The 20,296-nt window shown below is 54.5% G+C and overlaps 1 protein-coding gene across 4 annotated transcripts in view; it reads right to left on the bottom strand.

Moving 5' to 3' along the window:
* Positions 1-20,296, bottom strand: part of RAP1GAP2 (RAP1 GTPase activating protein 2) — a 154,143-nt gene that overhangs the window by 68,964 nt on the left and 64,883 nt on the right. For all 4 annotated transcript variants that reach the window (XM_041000300.1, XM_041000303.1, XM_041000299.1 and 1 more), the window contains one exon: positions 18,338-18,422. In XM_041000300.1, coding sequence (XP_040856234.1) covers positions 18,338-18,422 — 85 coding nt within the window. The remainder of the gene's footprint in view (positions 1-18,337; positions 18,423-20,296) is intronic.

A 20,296-nucleotide genomic window follows, 5' to 3' on the forward strand; every position in this document is an offset into this window, starting at 1 on the left:
TCTTCACGACCAGGCTCCCAACACAGAGCAAAGAACAACCAGCCCAAGCAGCCAAGCTTATCTCTGCTGCTCATCACAGACAAAGCCCACTTCCTCCCTCCAGCCCAGCCTTCGCTTCCTCCAGCTCCAGAGCTGCCATCAACATCCCAGGAAATATCATCCCAGGGGCTCCAGGGCGGGGGGTGGAACATGGCTCCGTGGAGGACTGGCAGAAAAGGCCTTGGCTCAGGTCCATCCCTGGGGGTTTACAATGACACTGACCAGCACAGGGCTTGGGAAGGAGAGGGAAGAGGCTGGCATGTGGACGGAGGCCCTGTTCACCCTCCCTGGAGAAGGGGACCAAGGAGGGTAACTCCTGCATCCTCAGTGCCCTCCCTGTGCCCTTCCACACCTGCTACTGACTCTGAAGCAGGGAAGCATCTGTCGGAGCCTCAAACTGCCAAGAACACATTGCTGCAGCCCTGGCTCTGGGGGCATGTCAGGGTTGGGGCTGAGAACACTGGCACGACGCTAACCACACACAGTGGGGATCACAAGCCTGTGGTCCAAGCCCTGACACTGCGCAGGAATGCAGTTAAGGCAGGAGGAAGAACAGAGATGAACATTCACTGATCTCTGGGCCCCAGGCCATTTGAAAAGGTACCCAGGGAAGAGCAGCGTCGGGCCCTCTCCTCCTGCCCACGCCACTGGATTTGGTTCAGTCCTGCTTGTCTTCCTGCGACAGCTGCAGCCCATGTGGGCACTGGCTCCAGTTCTGACTGCTCTGCTTCCAATCCAGCCCCCTGTTATTGTACCTGGAAAAGCAGCAAAAGATGGTCCGTGTGCTTGAGCCCCTGCACCCACATGAGAGACCAGGATGGAGCTTCACAGTCTAGCCCAGACCTGACTGTTCTAATTGGGGAGTGAACCATCAGACAGAAACAGTCTCTCTCTCTCTTTCTCTCTCTCCCTCTCTCGCCTGCCTTCTCTCTCTCTGCCTTTGAAATAAAAGGGAGAAGGGGGAGCAGGGATGGGCCAGGCCCCAACATCCTCTCCAGTGCAGGGTGCCTCAACGACTTAGGGAGAGCAGTTACATTCCTGTAAGGCAAAACTGGCCACTTCCAGCACAGGTGGACAAAGTACAAAGATGAAAGGCTGAGCGAGCCTGCCCTTGGCCAAATTAGCCTGCAGATATGCATGTGAAACACCCGGAATGAAGCCAGGCCATAGGACCAGTAGGGTGACCTCCCTGGCCCGCAGCCCTCCATGAGTGCCCCAGTCCAGGAAAAGCAGCCTTGGGCCAGAGTCAGGCAGACAGGCACCCGCTGTGCCACACAAAACCTCACCGTCCACACCTGTAGAACTGAAGTCGCACTTCCCACCCCCTGCCTGGGTGCTTCCGAAATGGGATGGCAAGCACAGATGCCCCTGCACACAGCGGCAGCAGCTGATCTGTCCACTCAGGATGGGTGGTGGGCTCTCAGTGCACCTGCCAGGCCTGGACTGAGTGAGCACCTGACATGGTTCCCTGCCATCGCTGTGACCACCTGTAGGATGGGCTCTGCTAGAATGCTCACTTTGCAGCTGATATAAGTCAAATCACAAGACCCCACCCCATAGCTAACAGGGCTGGACTGTGATCCTTAGAGCAGCACTGGGTTTAAGAAGAGTGGGAGGTGCTCAGGGCTCCAAGCCCACCCACCTTCTTCATCTCCCGCGGCAGAACCTCCATGGCTCTCAACTTGGTTCTGGCAGATGTCAAATGGTTTTATGTTAATGGACAGGACAGCCTGATGGTGCTGTAAACCATCAGCCTCTGGCGAGCAAAAGCCACGCCCCCATGTGCACCCGATTTCAATCTAAACTGACATCCACTGTCAGGTGCTAACTGCCAGCAACCCCAAAACATGCCGCCCTACTGCTTGTGAGATGCATCCTGGTTCCAGAGCAGTTGGTGTCCAAGAAGCAATGACATACAGTAGCAGTCTGTAACTATTTATACTCAATAATCATTTCTTGGGTTAGGGAAAGAACATTGAACTTGAAATCAAGAGATTCATGGTTGTGTCTTACCAGCTGGTTAAGGAGACTACTTCATTCATCTAAGCTCCACTTTCCTCATATGTAAAATGGGAAGATAAATTTACCTTTTGCTCAATGGCTATAAAAAAAAGTTCAAGAAAGTATTTTATTAGGGCTAGCATTGTGATGTAACAGTTTAAGCTACTACTGCCTACAATACCAGCATCCCATCTGAGCACTGGTTTGAGTCCTGGCTGCTCTACTTCCGATCCAGCTCCCTTTTAATGCACCTGGGAAAGCGGTGAAAAATGGCCCAAGTGCCTGGACCCCTGTCACTCACATGGGAGACCCAGATGGAATTCTGGGCTCCTGGCTTCAGCCTGGCCCAGCTCCAGCCATTGTGGCCATTTGAAGAGTAAATCAGCAGATGGAAGATCTCTCTTTGTCTGTCCCTCTCTGTAATTCTACCTTTCAAATAAATCTTTGGAAAAAATAAGATGTTTGTAAGTTGTAAAGCAGCGATCTATAGTATAAAGCAGATGAAGATGGCCAGTGGGTATCATCAGCTAGGAGCAAAGCTGGGTGACCCCGTGGGTGTCTGCCAGGGCACTGGAAGAGCTACAGCACCATTTGCCAGGACACAGCAGCTCAGAGGCAGGATGTGTGCACCCAGCGGCGGTCAGAGCCAGGCTGGGTGCTGTCCGTGGCCAGGGCTCCTGGTACTGGTCCAGTCTGAAGCTGGAAACTGCCTGACTTCTCCACAGAGCGGAGCTCAGCTTTCAGGTCTCCACTTCCCAGGGCAGGAAATGGAAAAAACAGCCCTGGAACTCTCATCAGGCTCCTTGCTACCATCCCAGCGAGGCCTACCAGGGGTGGGCAGGAGGTCAACCATTCCCAGAGCCACATAGCCCAGGTAAAGACATAGAGGCAGAAATGAGGAGGGGCCAGACTGGGCTTCAGTCAGTGGCCCCAGCCCCCCTGTACGAAGGCAAGAGCCAGGTGGGCTCTCACAAAGTCCCCAGTGAGGCTCCCCAGCCCTGGGAAAGGGGACGAGCTGCTGGGCCCAGTGCTGGTGGCAGGAGGCAGGCACCCTCTGCCACTCCACAGTCTCTGCCCTCTACCCCAGGCAACGTTCCTAAAGAAACCGGGGCACCTTCCAACACACTCGTGCTCAACACACTCAACAAACTTCGGTCCCTCCCTCCTGCCCACTTTCCTGATGGCTCTGAAAATGGAAAGTGCAGCCACCCGTCCTTGCATGCTCACACTCGCCCTGTCCAAGGCTCATGCTTCCGACAGGCCTGGGAGACATCACCTGAGACATCACCACTCAGACCCCCACTCTTCTCCACCCGAGGGAGGCGGGAGCAGCAGGCCAAGGGGCTTCAGCCTCCCTGCATGTGGACGCTTCACTTCATCACCCATTAGGGGTCCCTCCCCATCACTGTCCCATTATGCAGCAGCCCATTATGCATGTACAGCCACACACTCTCCTCTCCATAAACCTCTCATCCCCCTTCTGCCAGCTGCGGCCCGTGAATGGGTGCCGTGGCAATGGAGATCCTGCCCATCCGGATCCAGCTGTCCTGGTTGGGGATCAGGTGCATCCATAGCAAAGGCAGAGGCCCGTGAGACTCATCCCAAATGCATGGATGCTACACAGAGTCACAACCTTCACATTCTTCACCACTCCCCTCCCACCCCACAACATACACACCCCCCACAACACACACACACACACACCATTGAACAGTGCAGAGACACACCCGGTCCCAGCCAGGTCTGGGGCCCCAAAGGCAAAGCCCATTAAGCAGCTGCCCATGGCCTGCTGCTGCTACTCACAGCCAGCACTATGGCTGTTTCTCACTCACATCCGCAGCCACCCTTCCTCAAAGCACACACGGCAACCGAGGCAGCACCCAAAGCAGGGTGAGGTGAGCGAGCTCAGCTCCTCTCCCTACCATACGAAGCACCTTGCCAACCTGGAGCTGTAGCCGCAGGCTGAGCAAGACCGGCACAGCATTGAAACCTGCCAGGTAGGGACAGTGGGTCCCACGGCAGAAACTTTTGGGTTAGGAAGCTACCAGGACTCTGCTGAGGTCCGGTGGAAGAAGGTCCCCAGGGCCAGTGAATGCATGGTTGGTGTTACACACAGTGACAGAGCCCCAGTGCCTGGCAGCCTGATCGCCAGGTCTCCCAGCCCTGCCCAGGCACCACCTGGCATTGGTGGTAGTGGCCACAAGGGGGCCTAGTGAGACAGGAAGGCCCAGTTCAAGCTGGGATACCTGCCAGGTGCAGTGACCAAGGCGGTGATGATGGATCCCCAGGCGACGGTTTCCTTATTGTCCCAGACACACATCCAGGGTCCTTTCAGTCTGTGAGGCTCCACCTTGTTCTCCCTAACTTGGAATGTCCTTTGCCCTCATGATCGTCCAGAGGGGAGGCTGAACTGGAGGCCTGGGAGTGACCAATCAGAATGGACCACTGGGATTAAGGAAGCAAGACCCTGCTGGCCCAGGCCTGAAGGACAGACAGTGTGTGCTCAAAGCAGTGGTCTTGAACCTCCAAGGACTGAACCTCCAAGTCTCAGCTGGGCATTCACCCCCCACAGGGCCCCTCTCCTAGCATTGCCTGGGTCTACCTGCTCTGGGGACCCCTTTTGGAGGCTGGGGGCAGGCTGGTCACAAAGGATTGGTTTTGGCCCTGACCATTGGGCTATGCCCCTTCCAGCTGCAGCAGACAAAGGCTCCATCTTCCAACGGTTGTGCCACCCTGCTCAGCTCTGTAGGAGTCTGCACATCCTAAGAGGCAAGTTCTTCCCACCTCCTTCAGCTGTTCAGTTTGAAACTGCTCTAGTCCAGGTCACCAATGACCCACCTCTTCCCCTCTCCCCCAGGCTGCCCAACCCATAAAGAGCTTCTGCCCTTATCCCAGCAACCTCGTTGAGTGTTCACGGCCGCCCCTCCACTCTCCCTGCCGAAGCCTCCTCCTGTCTGTAACCCTCTCCTCCCCCTGCTCCCCGCCCCGTGGCTCGCCACCACGCACTGACTCCCCCACATGCACTCTCTAACCATGAGCTCTACCTGGAGCTCCACATTAACATCTACAAATGCAAGTTTGATCTACCAAGTTTGATTCTCTCCAGAGCTCCTGGGCACCTTCTTTTCAGAACAATAAGATCAGATCTCACCTAAGGCTCACTCCTCATCGAAAAGGACTAACTACAGAATCTTTCTGCATCCAATGCATCAGCCCAGCACACACTCCCACTCTCCCCAATATAACCTGAGTCTGCCCATCTCTCACTACCCCATCACTACACCACAAATTTCATTCTCAATGTCTCCAGGTCAGAGCTCAGCCTAGCTTCCTGCCTGGGCTCCTGCCTTCACTTCCACTGATCATTCTCCATGTGGCAGCCAGATGTTAATCACACAACCCCAATGATTAAAACTCAACCCTGGGGGCCGATGTTTGGACTCAGGGGTTAAGACGCCTTTGTCTCACATCAGAGTGCCTGGGCTCAATACCCAGGTCTGGCACCTGTCGCCAGCTTCATGCTAATACAGACCATGAGCAGCAGCAAGTGATGGCTCAAGTGGCTGTGTACCTGTCTGTCTCCCACATGGGAGACCTGGATTGAATTCCTGTCTTTTGATTTTAGTCCCATCAAATCCCTGGCAACTGTGAGGATGAAATGTTGGATTCTCTCTCTTTCTCTTTCTCTCTCTCTCTCACACACACACCCTCTCTGTCACTGTCTTTCAAATAAAATTTAGAAAAATGCAAGAAACCCCCTCCAAACCCTTCTGTGGTCCCCGGGGCTGGCACATTCCACCCTTGCACCTGCTGCCGTTCGATGCACCAAGGAACACACATAGGATCCTTCCCATCCCTCCTCAGTGCCTCTGCACCTGCTAGTTCCTGTATCCTGTTGCACACCCCACACTTCACACAACTATTTGTGCTCACCCTTCAGGGTTCGGCTTACACGGCCCCTCCTCCAGGGGTCTTCCCTAGACCCCCATGGGCAGCTTCCCTACCTTCCTTGGACACTAAGTAGGTCTTTGTGTCCCAACGCCATATCTTTCTTACCGAGCGCCTCTCAGAAGCCTCCACTGTCTGTTTTCTGATGGACAGTCCATCTCCCTCACGGGACAGGAAGGTCCACGGGTAGGAGCAGGAATCCAGATGTGCTTATGGCACTATCCCTGGGCTGACCAGGCTGCCGCAGACCCTAATGCATGGTGGGCACAGCAGGCACATCACAGGTCCTCATGAGGCCAAGAGAGGGGCTCTGACACTCCTGGAGGGCAGGTGCTGTGTGTGAATGGGAGAAGTCAGGGAAGGCATCGCAGGGGCGTGTTTGAGGAAGATTTGGAAAGCAGGAGGGAGATGTGGAGGGGCGCGGGGGAGGGGGAAGCCTGCAGGTGCAAGTGTAGAAACAGTCAAGATCCTCCTCGCACCACCCAGGCTGCTGTCAATCCCTCCCTGCGGGAAGGATCGCTCCGCCCAGCGCCCGGAGGCTCCCCAGGCAAACCTCTGCGCACCTCCCACTCCAGGAAAAAGCCTCATTCTCACACCATTCAAATGGATCCTACATCCCCACCAGCCGAGACCCACCAGCCCTGAGGGGAAGGCAGGCTTGCTAGAGCCTCTGGAATTTAAGTGATGTAACTTTCCCTCCAGCAGGACCCAGGCTTGGCCTGTGTGTCAACTAGGGAAAGGTGCCCCAGGGGGGAGTGAGTTAGAAACGGGTGCCCCTTTGCAGCCTTCACTCATTGCTGTGCTGGGGCCCCGTGTCTACCTTCTGGGAGTCCGACCACATCCCCATCCCATGCCTGCAGTCCAAGGCTGGCAGGATCATGTCCTTGATGCTCCAGCCAGCCTGGGTGGCCTGGCCAGCTCAGCGTCTCTGGGGAAGGTGCCCAGCAACAGTCCCCAGGAGGCCAAGGCTGTGACCGATTCACCCCCACCCCCTCCACTTCCCCATCCCTTACAACAGCTGACAGCCAATTCCCAAAGGGGACCATCTGGGTCTGGGTGCAGAGGTACACAAGCATACAGCAGGGGGAATGAGAGATTATCGGGGAGCGGGGCGGAGGGCTTGTTTGCCTGCCAGTGATACTGAATTTTAAACATGTATGCCTGTTTACTCTCCATGCTGGAGCTGTGCTGGCCACTCCGTCGCCAAGCAACGCTATCTGACCTAGGGGACCAGGAGGGGGACTGCCTGTGCCAGTCAGGTCACCCCAGGGAGGGTTATCTATGTGGCCAGTCTGAGCAGAAGGAAGGGCCTCCCTCTCATGCCACACCTTCCACCCTCAGCCCACACTGACCCTGGACTCCATGGCCACTCCACCAGAAGCAGCAGGAAGGAACTGCCAGCCTTCGGACGGGAAGTGGCTACCTGGGGGAACCAGACAGAAACTGATCGTTGGGCTCAGGTGTGGTTATCGACCTGGCAGGAACAGCCGTCCGCTTCCCCTGCCACCCAGAGAGCCATGGGTCAGATCACACGGAGATGACAATGACAGGAGACAGACAAGAAAAGACTAGAGGAGACCAGCTCAGGGCTGAGCGAGCAGCACGTGTTTCCTCCCTTCAGCCTCGGGGAAGGAGAGGTTGCCTTTCTGCCTGGGTGGTGGAACCACAAGGTGCCAGCTGAAAGAACAAAATCAAGGTCAAATCGCAGCTTGAGGCTCACAGTCTGAGGGTGGCATGTAGAAATGGGCCTTCAACTCCTGCCTTTCCAACCCCAAAGTAAGAACCCCTGAACTCACACCCTCAACCAAAGGGTCACAGAGCTGCAAGATCATGCAGGTAGAAAATCGGCTCACAGAACCATGGAAGCCCTCAGAAGAAAATGGAAAATTGCCCATTTCATAGATGGCCAGCCTCCCCCATCAACCACGGAGGGGACCTGACCTTCTGAGGGGCTGAGGGGTGTCCTTCCTCACCCCCAAAATGCTTATATCCTTACCCCACTCCCCAGAAACCGTGAACATGGGAGGGAGAATTAAGGCTGCAGAGAGAATCAAGGTTGCCAAGCCACCAACCTTGCAATGGGAAACATAGCCCAGATGATCCAGAGGGGCTGGTGTAACCCAAAGAGACTCCACCATTAAAGAAGTGGGCAGAAGAGAGAGTAGCAGACAACAGCAGTGTGACACAGGTTTGGCCCAAGACTGTTGGCTCCGATGACACAGGCACGGGGCCAGGACATGCAGAATACAGGTGGCTGTCTCGACGCTGGAGAAGGCAAGGGGCCAGATCCACCACCGCCACTCCTGCCCCCATAGATCCCCTGCAGGGAACGCAGTCCTGTCACCACCTGGCTCTGGCCCACACCAGACTTCTGGCCTGAAGAACCATAAAGTGACACATCGGGATTGTCTTAAGCCACCGGCTTTTGCTAAAAGAGCCACAGAAACAAAGGGAGCCCTTGCACAGGGGTGGGAGGAGCTGTGCCTCTCTGGCACCATGCCTCTGATTCGTGGCCTTTCCCCCACTCCTCAAAACCGAGCCATCAGTTCGGGCACATATGTCCCCTACAGAGCCCAGGTGCACATCCTGGGGGGGCGGCTCAAGCACGAGGGTCCCAACCACCCATGCAGGAAGCCTGGACTAAGTTCTCAGCTCCCGGCTTTGACCTGACCCAGTGTATGTATGTGTGTGTATGTGTGTATGCGCGTGCATGTGTGCCTTCCAGATAAATAAAATTAATTTAAAAAAAAAAAAAAGAGAGAGAGAACTGGCAAAACCCGAAATGCCCTGCAGCATGTGGTCACAGTTTGGGGTGAACTTCACCTTGGTGACTGCCTTGAAGCTCTGACCTGCTCCTCCAGAAACCGGAAGTAGGTCCCCCTGACCTCTTCAGTGGCTGTTGCCACCCAACAGCCCTAGCACCCTCAAAGGACAGAAGTTGTATCTCCCCAGTTCAATTAAGAGTCACCAAGCTGCAGCCTTCTGTCACCCCACTCCACTGATGACCATGCCTGAGGGGCACTTAGATGCACTCCCAGGACCCCTTCTGGACAGCTACAGGGGGTGACATGGGACCAAAAGGGACTCTAACCTGAATCTCAGATCACCCTCATATACAGAGCAGCCCCCGGGGTAAGACGTCATTCCAGTGTCCTCGGAGCCCCAGGACCTAACCTGGAAAGAAAGTCTAGAAGGAAGAACCAACAAGTCATCAGGCAAAAGTCTCCAACACAGGAGGTTCAGACATCCTCTCCCACCCTCGCCCTCTTTGGCCTCCCTCCTCCCCTCTCTCTGCCTCTTCTCCCTGCCTCCTTCCCATTTCCTTTCTCCCAGATTCCAACTCTAGAACGGATGACGTCACCCAGTCATCCACCCCCACCCCCACTCCTGGCTTCCTATTTAGAGCCAGCCAGCCATCATATTAACATCTGACATTTCAGAAACTTCTCAGACCTGCTGCCAAATCAAATCAACTCAGCCCGTGTCGTTTGCGAACCAGCCCTAGCCACTGCCGAAACAGGCTCAGCTTCAGCTCTGCATGTATAACTGAGCCAGAGCTCCGTGATGCGTCCTCCATGGAGCTGGAATGCAGAGCAACAAGGAGAGACAGCAATTTTCCGATCACTCCCTAAATGACAGCAATACCCAGGGCTGAGCCAGAGAAGAAAGCCAGGGTACTAAAACTCCATCCTAGTTCCCAGTGTGAATGCAAGGGACCCAGCACTTGAGCCATCCTCTGTTGCTTTCCCAGGCACCTTATCAGGGAGCTGGATCAGAAGTGGAGCAGCTGGGATCTGAAGGAGCACTCTTAGGAATGCAGCCGCACAAGTAGCAACCTCACCCACTGCACCACCACGTCGGCCCAGCCTCTGTTCTGAGAACAGCAACTGGGTCAAAAGGCAGACACGCTGTGTGGGGCCCAGGCTGTGGATGGCACTGTCTTCTCCCAGAGCTACCTGGGCCTCAAGTCTCAAAGCAAGGAGCCAATCACTATCCAGAGAGTTGAAACGATTTTTTTTTTTAAGTAATCATCTCCACTCTCAAAGGCGTGGTTCTTTTATATAATAATCTTTTTCCTCATCCTCTGAGCACTCTTACGAAAATTACTATCTCTTAGAATATGGGCAATGTTTGCCTAAACTTTACTGGTTCTTCCGAGCAGCTTGACTTTTTTTTCTCACTGATCTAACATGAGAAAAATAGAAATGGAACCCTTTCTTTTACAAAGAAGCATACTTCAACCCAGAGAAGGAAAAGGAGACAGGCCAGACAGAATGCGAGGGGAGAGGAAGATGGTCCTCAGAGAGCCTCTAGAAGCCCAGCACCTTGTCCCCCTCTCGGAGAGTTCAGGATCCAGAGTCCTGGATGCCTAACCAAGGCCCGTGGCTCAGGCTCCATCAGCAATTCCTAGGTGAGGGACCCTCCACAAACTGCAGGTGCTGGGCTTTAAGAGAGGCCCCAGCTATGCATTTCTCAAGGTCAAGAACCACATCTCAATCACCATCATACTCATCGTCAATTACTGAGCACCTATTGTGTGCCAGGCCCTCCCCTGGCTCCTGCACAGGGGACCTCATTTCCACTCACAGCCTGTTATCGGGGTGAGGGAATTGGAGGCCCCAGGATCCAACTTGGTGGTTTTGCTGCAATGCTTTCAGCAAAGCTATCTATTAGGACAGTGCAAACAGAGACACGCAGACAGACTGGCATCCAGTCCCAGCTCTGTCACTCATCAGCAGTGGGACCTGAAGCAGGTAACTCATCTCCAGTGACAGCTCCATGGAACCCACTAGCAGGTGCCAGCATCACTCTGTCGGACAGCATACTAACACGCATCTCACCTCACAGAAACAAAGGACATCGGTGGGTCACTGCACTCTGCTGTGAGGGCCAGAGACTGGAGTGAGCTCCAGCACTGATGTCTCAGATCTCCCTCCCTGACCCAGAGTGGCATCGCTGTGCAGACATGGGGCACTGAGGCACAGGAGCAAAAGATTTCCAAAGCAATTCAAAGGGAGAGTCCTTTCAACAACAGGACTGAAAGCCTGACCTCTCACCGTACCCTGCTAAATGATCAACATCATCACCCACCAGAAAAAAAATGCAGATCACATCCCCTTGAGTGTCCAAACTCAAACAGACCAGGGACAGACACTGTGGCACAGGGGCTAAGCTGTCACTGGAGACAACCTCAGCCCTTATCAGAGCACCAGTTCGAGTCCTGGCTGCTCAGCCTTCCATACAGCTTCTTACTAATGCCCTTGAAAGAGCAGCAGATGGCACAGGTACCTGAGCACCTGCCACCCACCCTCAGGGAGATCCTGATGGAGTTCCTGGCTTCTGGCTTCAACTAGAGCAAGCCTCGACTGTTTGGGGCAGTTAACCAGCACGTAGAAGATCTCTCTGCCACTCTCTCCGTGTGTTACCTTGCCTATTACTTTAAAGATAAATGCATCTTAAAAAAATAATTTAGACAATGACAATGGCAAACATTAGCGAGGGTGTGGCACAGCCAAAGACCGTTGGTGGGAACATAAAGTGGTATGGACCATGTGGCAAATAGGAGGGTATTTCAAAAGGCTCGTGGGAAAATGGCATGAACAGGTAGGTTTATTTTAATACAGAACATTTTAGATCCATGAATCTTCTTTCATAATACACATTTCCCATGAACTGTTTGAAGTCAGTTGCATATAAAGTTAAACATTCACCTATACTTTGACCTAGCAGTGCCACTCCTAGACACTTAAAGAAATTAACACGTAGGCCAGGGCTCTCGGCATAGCATTTTACACACCACCTGGAACACCCACCTCACGCGCCGAGTGCCTCGGTTCAGGCCCTGACTTCTCTGTCCCCATTCAGCCTTCATTCCTACAAACCCTGGGAGACAGCAGCTGGTGGCTGAAGTGCACGGGTCTCTGCCATTCACATGGGAGACCCAGGTGAAGCTCGGGGCTACCACCTTCATCTTGGCTCGGCCCTACCTGTTGCAGACATTTGGGGAGTGAATCAGGAGATGTGTTTCCCCCCCTTCCCCCCCCCCCCACACACACACCGGCCGGTCTCTCTGCCTTTCAGATAGAATGAAAAGTTAATGTTTAAATGCAAACGCATACCAAAACTAAACTGATGTCAAGGTAACCACAGCATCTCGTGATTGGTTACAGCCAAACAGGAAACCATTTAAATACCCCTCAACAGGGAAATAACCCCACTGAATGAAATTTTTTCTAACAAGAAAGAGGAACAAACCATCAAAGACAAATGAGGAAGTCTCAGACAGCACACTGAACAGGACACCAGCAGAGGAATCCAGGTCTTCCATTTAAATTATGCTCTAGGGCAGGCAAAACTAACTTATGGTTTGAAAACCAGAATACCGTCTGCTTCTGACTGGGGAGGTATGCACTAAAGAGGGACATGGGGAACATTCTTGGATGCCGGAATGTCTTATGTCTTCACCAGGGTATGTCACACTCATGCATCCATTAAATAAAAGTAGACCACTGAGATGTATGCATGAGGGGCTGGCACTGTGGGGTAGTGAGTAAAGCCACCATCTGCAGTGCTGGTATCCCCTACAAGTGCCAGACCGAGTTCTGCTGCTGTTCTAACGTGCCTTGGAAAGCGTTTGGGCCTCTGCACCCACATGGGAGACCCAGACATTGTTTCTGATCCCCAGCTTTCAAATCAGCTCAGTTCTGGCATTGTGGCCATTTGGGGAGTGAACCAGCTGATGGAAGACCCCTCTCTCTCTCTCTGTCTCTCCCTCTATATATATAACTCTGCCTTTCAAACAAATAAATCTTTAATATTTATGCATTAATCTTTAAACATCTTAAAATAGTTATTCCTAAAGTAACATGGAGGAAGCACTCCTGTGCCTCTCTCCCTCTCTATTTCTGTCTCTCAAATGGAAACCACACATAGACATTGGGAGGCTTAAGGCCGAGATGGGGAGCACCCCTCATTCAACCCTGAGGGAGGAAGACCGTCTCCTCTCCAGTCCAGGCAGCAGAGCAAAAAGGAGCCAGAGGCAAACTGAGGGCCAGGAATCTAGCCTAGAGCCAGAGGTGAGCTGGAAAGGAAGACCCCACCTGCCTGGCAGACAACAGAAGCAGGGCTCCAGGAGCCACCCCCCCCCCCCCCCCACAGCACGGCTCTGTCCACATTGTCCAAGAGAAGGTACTCAGATCTTCCTGATCTCCTTAGCTCACATACCCACCTCACGGCCTTGGGGCACTCAGAGGGCACAGGGATTGGCTGTGGGGAGCACAGCACTAAGGGGGAGGGGAAACGAGAGTTCCTGCTGGGACACCCCCGGACCTGCTGGCCTCTTTTGTATAGGAGCTGCCCTCAGGCCTGCACCAAGGGGGAAGGAGGAGGCTGAGCAGGGACTCACACCTCCCAGCTGACCCAGCCAACTCAGGGCCTGGTGGGGCTCAGGGTGACAAGGTGGCAAGCCTAGTCACTCCTGCCAGCTTCATCAGTGTGCCCTGGGCACTTGCTGCGAGCTTCAAGAGAACCAGGAGGTAACCAGCTCCTGCCCCCACCTTCCCCAGGGCCACGCCCAGCCTCCCCACTGAGAAGCCACACTGCCCATTGAGCTCCCAGCTGAGTCATCCGGTTTCCTCTTCTCCATCAAGACCCCCTGTAGGCAGCAGCCTCCTAAGGGACCCAGGCCTGAGGCTTTAGCATGACCCTGCAGGAGCTGGCACAAGGCTGGGCACCCTGTTGGCCTCCCTACCGTGTGTTGATTCGTCGGGCATGCAAATCAGAGTCCTGGAAACTGTGCACCTGGAATAACCCACAGCATTCCCGGGAAGACAGCCCACCCTGCCCCGTGAGTTCTGGTGGGGAATTGGGCTCTCATTCAGCCCATCTGCTCAGTATCTCCCCGTTGGCGTTTTCTCTGTTTCCCACTAGCCAAAAAGACAGCATATCCTTGAAAAACACAAACAGCAATGAGTCGGGTGGGGTGGGGAGAGGCATCAAGGACCCGAGGCAGCAGGCCTGCCAGTGGGGTGGTGGCCTTGGGGACCAAGTGGAGACTGGGCTACAGGCAGCTCCTGCTCACAGTGGGAACAACAGCTAGAGAAGGGGCTACCTCTGGGTGGGACACGGGCAGGGGAGAGTGATGAGAAGAACGGCTCCCCAAAGTACCTGGGATCTTCGAATTCACCTGCTTCTACCAACTGCTGGAAGAGCACAACTGCCTCCCCCGACCCACCTCCGGGCCTGATTTCTACACAGAGGAAACAGACCTTCCAGGCATTCATGACTCCCAAGCTAACCAACCACAGGGCTATCCCTTCTGCTCTTGCTCCTGTGCCAGGAGAACCAGCCTAACAACCCTTCCAGGCATTCATGACTCTCAAGCTAACCAACCACACAGCTATCCTTTCTGCTCTTGCCCCCGTGCCAAGAGAACCAGCCAGGGCCTCCCCACGGCCCAGGTACTCAGAGAAAACAGATTCCCACCCCCCTGCCAACCAGGTCTGAGTCCAGACAAGAGGATGCAGCCTCCACCCCTAGAGTGTCCCAGGCCTCAAGGTGCACCAACAACAAACACAGACCTGATCCCAACCTTGTAGGACTTTACAGGTGGGAGCCCAGATGTGCTAGCATGGAAGATTGAGGCAGGATCGGAAGATTGCCCCAGTTCTTCCTCCACGCCCCCTCACCCTCACTCCCATGCCTCACACACTCAGCCACTGGGAACATTGCCAGGGACCCCAAAGCTGCAGGGGCTGTGCTGGAGGAGCTCAGCATAGTGGAAAAGCAGAACAACCAACAAGAGGGAGTAACCCACAGGGCAGGTACAGTCACAAAGTGACACACCCTCTGTGGGGAGCAGGCACAGCAAAGGTGAGGACCATGGTCTCTAATCCCTTAATAGGCAGCTGGCTTTGCACAAAGAGGAAAAAATGCCCCAACCACAAAGAGTCCCCACCGCAGTTAAAGGCCTGCCCCAGCCGCAAAATAATCCCGATGACAGTGACAGAGTCGGAGCCCTTTGTGCAGGTACACCCTTCCACACACAACTGTGACACCTCCCAGGAAGGCTCAGGATGCAGACAGAATCCTGGAGGCCACAGGCCCTGCGACTGTCTTAGTCCCCAGCCAGAACCAAATCCTGCAGTCTGGACAGGAAAATCAGAGGTTAAGAAATTCCCAAGCTGGGTTCCCTGGGGAGGCCAGAGCACCTGGCAGGACAGGAGATGACTTCTGATTCTAGGTCGCAGTGGTCTCCTTGAGGCTGTTGCTGCTCCCTGGGCCTGCCTGGGCACCCCCTGAGAGACCCTGGCACCCAGCAGATGCTCACACGTAACTGATTGAATCAACACGTTAACCAGCAGCCCCCTGCCGTGCTCCAGATCCTGATCTCCAGCTCCCACATCTCTGGTACCCTTGGGGCTCTCTCCCTTCTTTCAAAAACGGAGAGAAAGAGAGACTTTCCACTTGCTGGTTCATTCCCCAAGTGCATGCAACATGCAGGACTGGGTTAGGCTGAAGCCAAGAGCCTGAAACTCCACCCGGGTCTTCCACACAGGTGTTACGGACCCAAGCACTTGGATCAGCATCTGCTGCCTTCTCAGGTGCATTAGCAGGAAGCTGGGTCAGAAACAAACCAGTTGGGACTCAAGCAGGGGAAGCTACCATGGCAAGTGGTGGCTTCACGGGCAGTGCCACAATGTCAGCCCTTCGACTCTCTATCACATCCACACAGCACTCGCCCCTCACAGGCACCGTTCCCTTCCTCCACTCAGCGTACTGCCGTCTGCTGTCCACCACCATATCCCTCCCACAATCTCAGTTACATCCAGCAATGGCCAGGCCATTCTCTGTCCCTCTGTCTACCTTTGTCCCCACCTCACATTCACAGCTCAGAATAAATATCATTTGTCAAAGAAACCTTCAACTGAGTAGCTTAGGGACCTCCCCCTCCAAATCCCGAGCTTTATTTTCTGAGTTACGGAGTGCTTCTCCCTGGAACACTCAGCACACACCGAACTGCAGCCCTCCTTTTTATGTGAAAGGCAAAAAGCAAAAGTAAGCAAGAGACAGAGTGAGCTCCCATTGGATGGTTCACTTCTCAAATGACCGTGACCGGGCCACATCCAAAGCTGGCAGCTGAGAACTTAATCCACATCTCCTCCTGGAGTCACAGAAACCCAAGTACTTGAGCCCTCACGGCCACCTCCCAGGGTCTACCTGGGCAGGAAGCTGCTGCCAGCAGCCGTGGCAAGGCACAGAACCCAGGCACTTCAGTATGAGTTATGGACATCTTAACCAGCGGCTGCACCTCTAGGCCAAATGTCTACCTTCCCTGCCTCATTCTTGATGTTATTTTTATGAACTCCTGGCTCCCCGGCTAGACTATGAGCTCCAAGAGCTGAGGAAATCACATCTTGTTCACTGCCAGAGCTTCTGCAGCCAGCACGGGGCCTGGCACGTGATCAGCACTTACAGTGTTGCTCTTCTCTGTCTCGTATCCATTTCTCCTTCTCAGAGCAGCACCTCTCGATGTTTCCTCGATGTTTCCTCGAGGAGCCAGTACTCCCCAGCTCTCAGTTTAGGTGTAAAGTCATGAGTCCCAGGTCTGGCCAATCATGAGCCTTCCATCTCTCCAGCCACAGTGACTGGCTCAGAGACAGCCATGAGACCTCAGCCAGCCCAATGAGCTTCCTTCCTGGGACTTCCAGGAGTGCTACTACTAGGTGGACAAAAGATCTTATTCTTCCTCTGCAGTTACTCAGTAGATAGAGGAGCTGCTGTCACCACCCTGCCCCCCGCCCTCCGATTCAGAGCTTCAAAAAATGAGATCAACACAGAAGAGAGAAGAAAAGAGACAGATTTCACAGACGCCAGCAGGCCTGGTATCTATATTTAGCATCACAAAGTTAAAAAAAAAAAATGAAAATCCCTTTCATGTCTAAGTCAAAGTGGGTTACATTTCTGTCCTTTGCAACCACGAGTCCTAACACAGCACTCAAATCAACTCAGGGTACTGGCTGAATTGAATGAGCATGTGAGTAAGAAAAGCTTGGCAGGAAAACTTAAGTTTCCCTGCAAAGCCTGCCACCCATGAGCCTCTGCATGACCTGGTCTCCAGCATTCCCCTGCACCTGCTCCCAGATCAGACAGGCTGCTGCAGGCAAGCACAGTGGTTCCCGCCAGCCCTGCCTGGCCTCCCACCCACCGCTGCCATTACTCACACACACCCTGCGTGTATACCACACGGCTCCATGCACAGTAGGTATCCAGTATAGGAGGATAACCACAAGATGGCTTATTCAGGCAAGTTCCTGACGGCTAGTTCACACCCACACATACACACACAAGTGCCTGCAACAGCCACCATAGGGTCAGGGTCAGGATCAGAGGCAGGAATGCAATGCAGGTTTCCCACGTGAATGGCAGCAGGGACCCAGTTACTTGAGCCATCCCCCGCTGCCTTCCAGGCTCTGCTCCAGCAAGAAGCTGGAGCCAGGTATGGGAACCAGGCCCTCTGATGTGGAATGCAGACTTCCAACCCAGAGCCTTAACTGCTAGGCTGAGCCCCAACCCACCCAGATGGTTTTGTCTGCTTCCTCCAGGGGTGCCACCTTGCAACAAGATTAGGTCAGGGAAGTGTGGGGGGGGTGGCACCAAGCGGTCAAGGAGATATGCCTAATTATGTCCCCATGAGTCACCTCAGAGCAAAGCCCCAGGAGGGAGGGAGACAGACGCTGGCCTACATGTCCCCTCAGCTGACTCAGGAGCAGGTGACTTTTCCCTGCAAATCCTCACCTGACCATGTGTGAGGGAGGTGGGGAGAGGGGTAGGGTGCAAGGCAGCCTAGGGGGCAGGAGGCGCTGGGAGCACTGGAAGTCCTGCACAGGGCCAACTCGGGCCAAGGAGGAGGTGGAGGATCCCCTCCTCTTGGTCCTGGACTCCCAATCTCCCCAGGACGGAAGCAAAGCACTCCTGTCCCCTTAGAGGTCCAGGAACCTTCCCCAGAGGCCCATCAAGGGCAGCGAGACTCTCCAAGTTCAAGGAGGGCACAGCCCAGCCCTAGGCAGTCCAGAAAGGCAGCCCAGCTGCTTCTTGTCCCCCCCATCCACTTCCCCCGAAACCCCAGGTTCCCCTCCACAAGACTCCCAGCTCCTCTCCACATCCTCGCCAAGCCCGCCCAGCTCAGCCTGTCTCCTGACAGCCCCATCTCACGGTCACACTTTGTCCTGACAGGCCTCACTGGACACTATTTCCAGAAGTGTTGGAACACCATGTGGGCCCCGCAGGAAAAGAAGCAGCTGGCCTGGTTGAGGTCTCCCTCCCTGCTTCCCCACACCCAGCCGCTTACCTTCATGGTGGGAGGTGCCGTGAGAGGAGGGGACAGCGGCCGGTCTGGGAGGGTCACATCCGAGCTGTTGGCCAGCTCCTGCTTCCTGGGAAGAAACCGGAAGACAGGGCAGGTGAGCAGGGGCCAGCCTGCGCCTTTCCTCCCTGCTCCAAGGGCGACTGGGCTTGGGGGCACCACTGAGGAGACACAGCAGGAAAACCAGAGCTGGATGCCTTTTCTTTACCCTATGCCCAACTGCCACCTACCTAAAGAGCAGTCTCCGTACCACCAGCCTCACCCAGCACCGTGGGACATACAAGGGCTAGAGCCACACCACTCCCTCCAGGGATGACACCCCAGGCCTGCACTGTATCAAGCTTTGCAGGGGACACAGCCCCCACTGAGGCCTGAGAAGGGGCTGGGGAGGACCCCAAAGCATGACAGGATTCAGGTCCCTCAGTCCCTTCACACACAGAGGGTCCAGCCAGAGAGCTGACATCAGTGGGAGTCACAGGCCTGCCTGCTCTGTGAGCCACGAGTAAACCTTATATCAGCAGCTATGGGCTAGGTTGGGAGAGACGCAGAGAAACAGAGTGGTATCTGCTTGGCAACTCACACTCCCCACTTCCCATCTGGCCCTCGTTGGTGGCCCCAGAGCACCTGTTTATGGGCCAATCACCCGGCAGACCGTTTGGAGTGGGAAACACTTTTGGAGTGACAGTCACACGCACAGAGCCAGCTGGATAAAACTTGGGGACTCCTTAGACAAGGGATCCTGGTATCCCGGACTGGCTCAGGCTACTATGGCAATAGGGAAAAGGCCAATAAAAGTAGCATGATTAGGGGCCAGAGGAGATCAAGCTGACCAGCAGCACCCCAAATTGAAGAATACTTTCTTCTTCCATGGCTCAGCCTGACACTGGGATCACACTGAGACCACCCAAGGACCCCCCACTGTCCCAGATACAAATGCTTCTGTGCCTAGCCAATGGGACCAACAGCTTCACCCCCAAACCTTCATGAGAGACACCACCCTCCCTCTACCTTTGCAAAGAAAAGCATAGCCCTGGGGTTAGACATCATTCTCTCCTTGGCCCTCACCCCATGCCACAGTTCAGGCCCTACCTAGGGACATCTCCTGGGAAATCATGCTGAGCCCATAGAGCTGTGGCCACCCTTGTACCACAGCCCCCAGCGCTGCAGTCAGTCTGCTACCCAACCCCCACCCCTCTAAGCAACTAGACCAATGAGTATCAGCCTGGGCCCAACAGCCACACAAGCTGGTAGTCCCAACTCTAGCAAGGTTCCTTCTTTGCCTCCACACTTGCATTCCCCCTCTTTTCTCCCTGAACTGCTGATGCTTGCAAGTGGGCTTCCCTCCCTGCCAATCCAGACTATAACTGGCACGAGAACAGGCAGGACCAAGACTCAGCACTCACACATGCATGTGCCACATACATGAGGTCTACTGACATCTTGGCCACAGCCACCTGCCTCCTCTCCTTTGTATGGCCTTAAAGTGTCTTTTGCCACTTGCCCTCCAACCCCAAGCAACCACAGATTTTTCTCAATGGGTCTGGCCCCTGAGAGCCAGGAGGAGGACAGGAAAGGGAGGAATGGTGATCAAGAACCAAGAAGATCACCCTGGGGTTCCCTCCATGGGGAAGAAGGCAGCTTCCCAGAGGGCTGGCAAGCCTCCTCCCCAGACTAAAGGACTGAGCTGAGCTTAATGAAGGGACTACTCTCCTTCCTGCCCAACCCCCAGCTCCTTAGGAACACAAAACCCAGATCCTAGAGGGCAATGCTGGCAGGTCTCTAATGCAGCTGTACTGTCTAGCTCTCTCCCTAGGAAACAAGCTGTCCTTGCCATGGGACTGAGCAGATGTGTGATGTCCAAGGAACCACGAGTCTTGGGCAAAAGGTTCCTGACTTCCACCTTCTCTGGCCTGAACCAGACAGGGCTACTCCATTCAAAAGGGA

This window comes from Ochotona curzoniae, unplaced genomic scaffold (genome assembly GCF_017591425.1).
Source record: "Ochotona curzoniae isolate NIBS_2020 unplaced genomic scaffold, NIBS_Ocur_1.0 scaffold_2453, whole genome shotgun sequence".
Taxonomy (NCBI): domain Eukaryota; kingdom Metazoa; phylum Chordata; class Mammalia; order Lagomorpha; family Ochotonidae; genus Ochotona; species Ochotona curzoniae.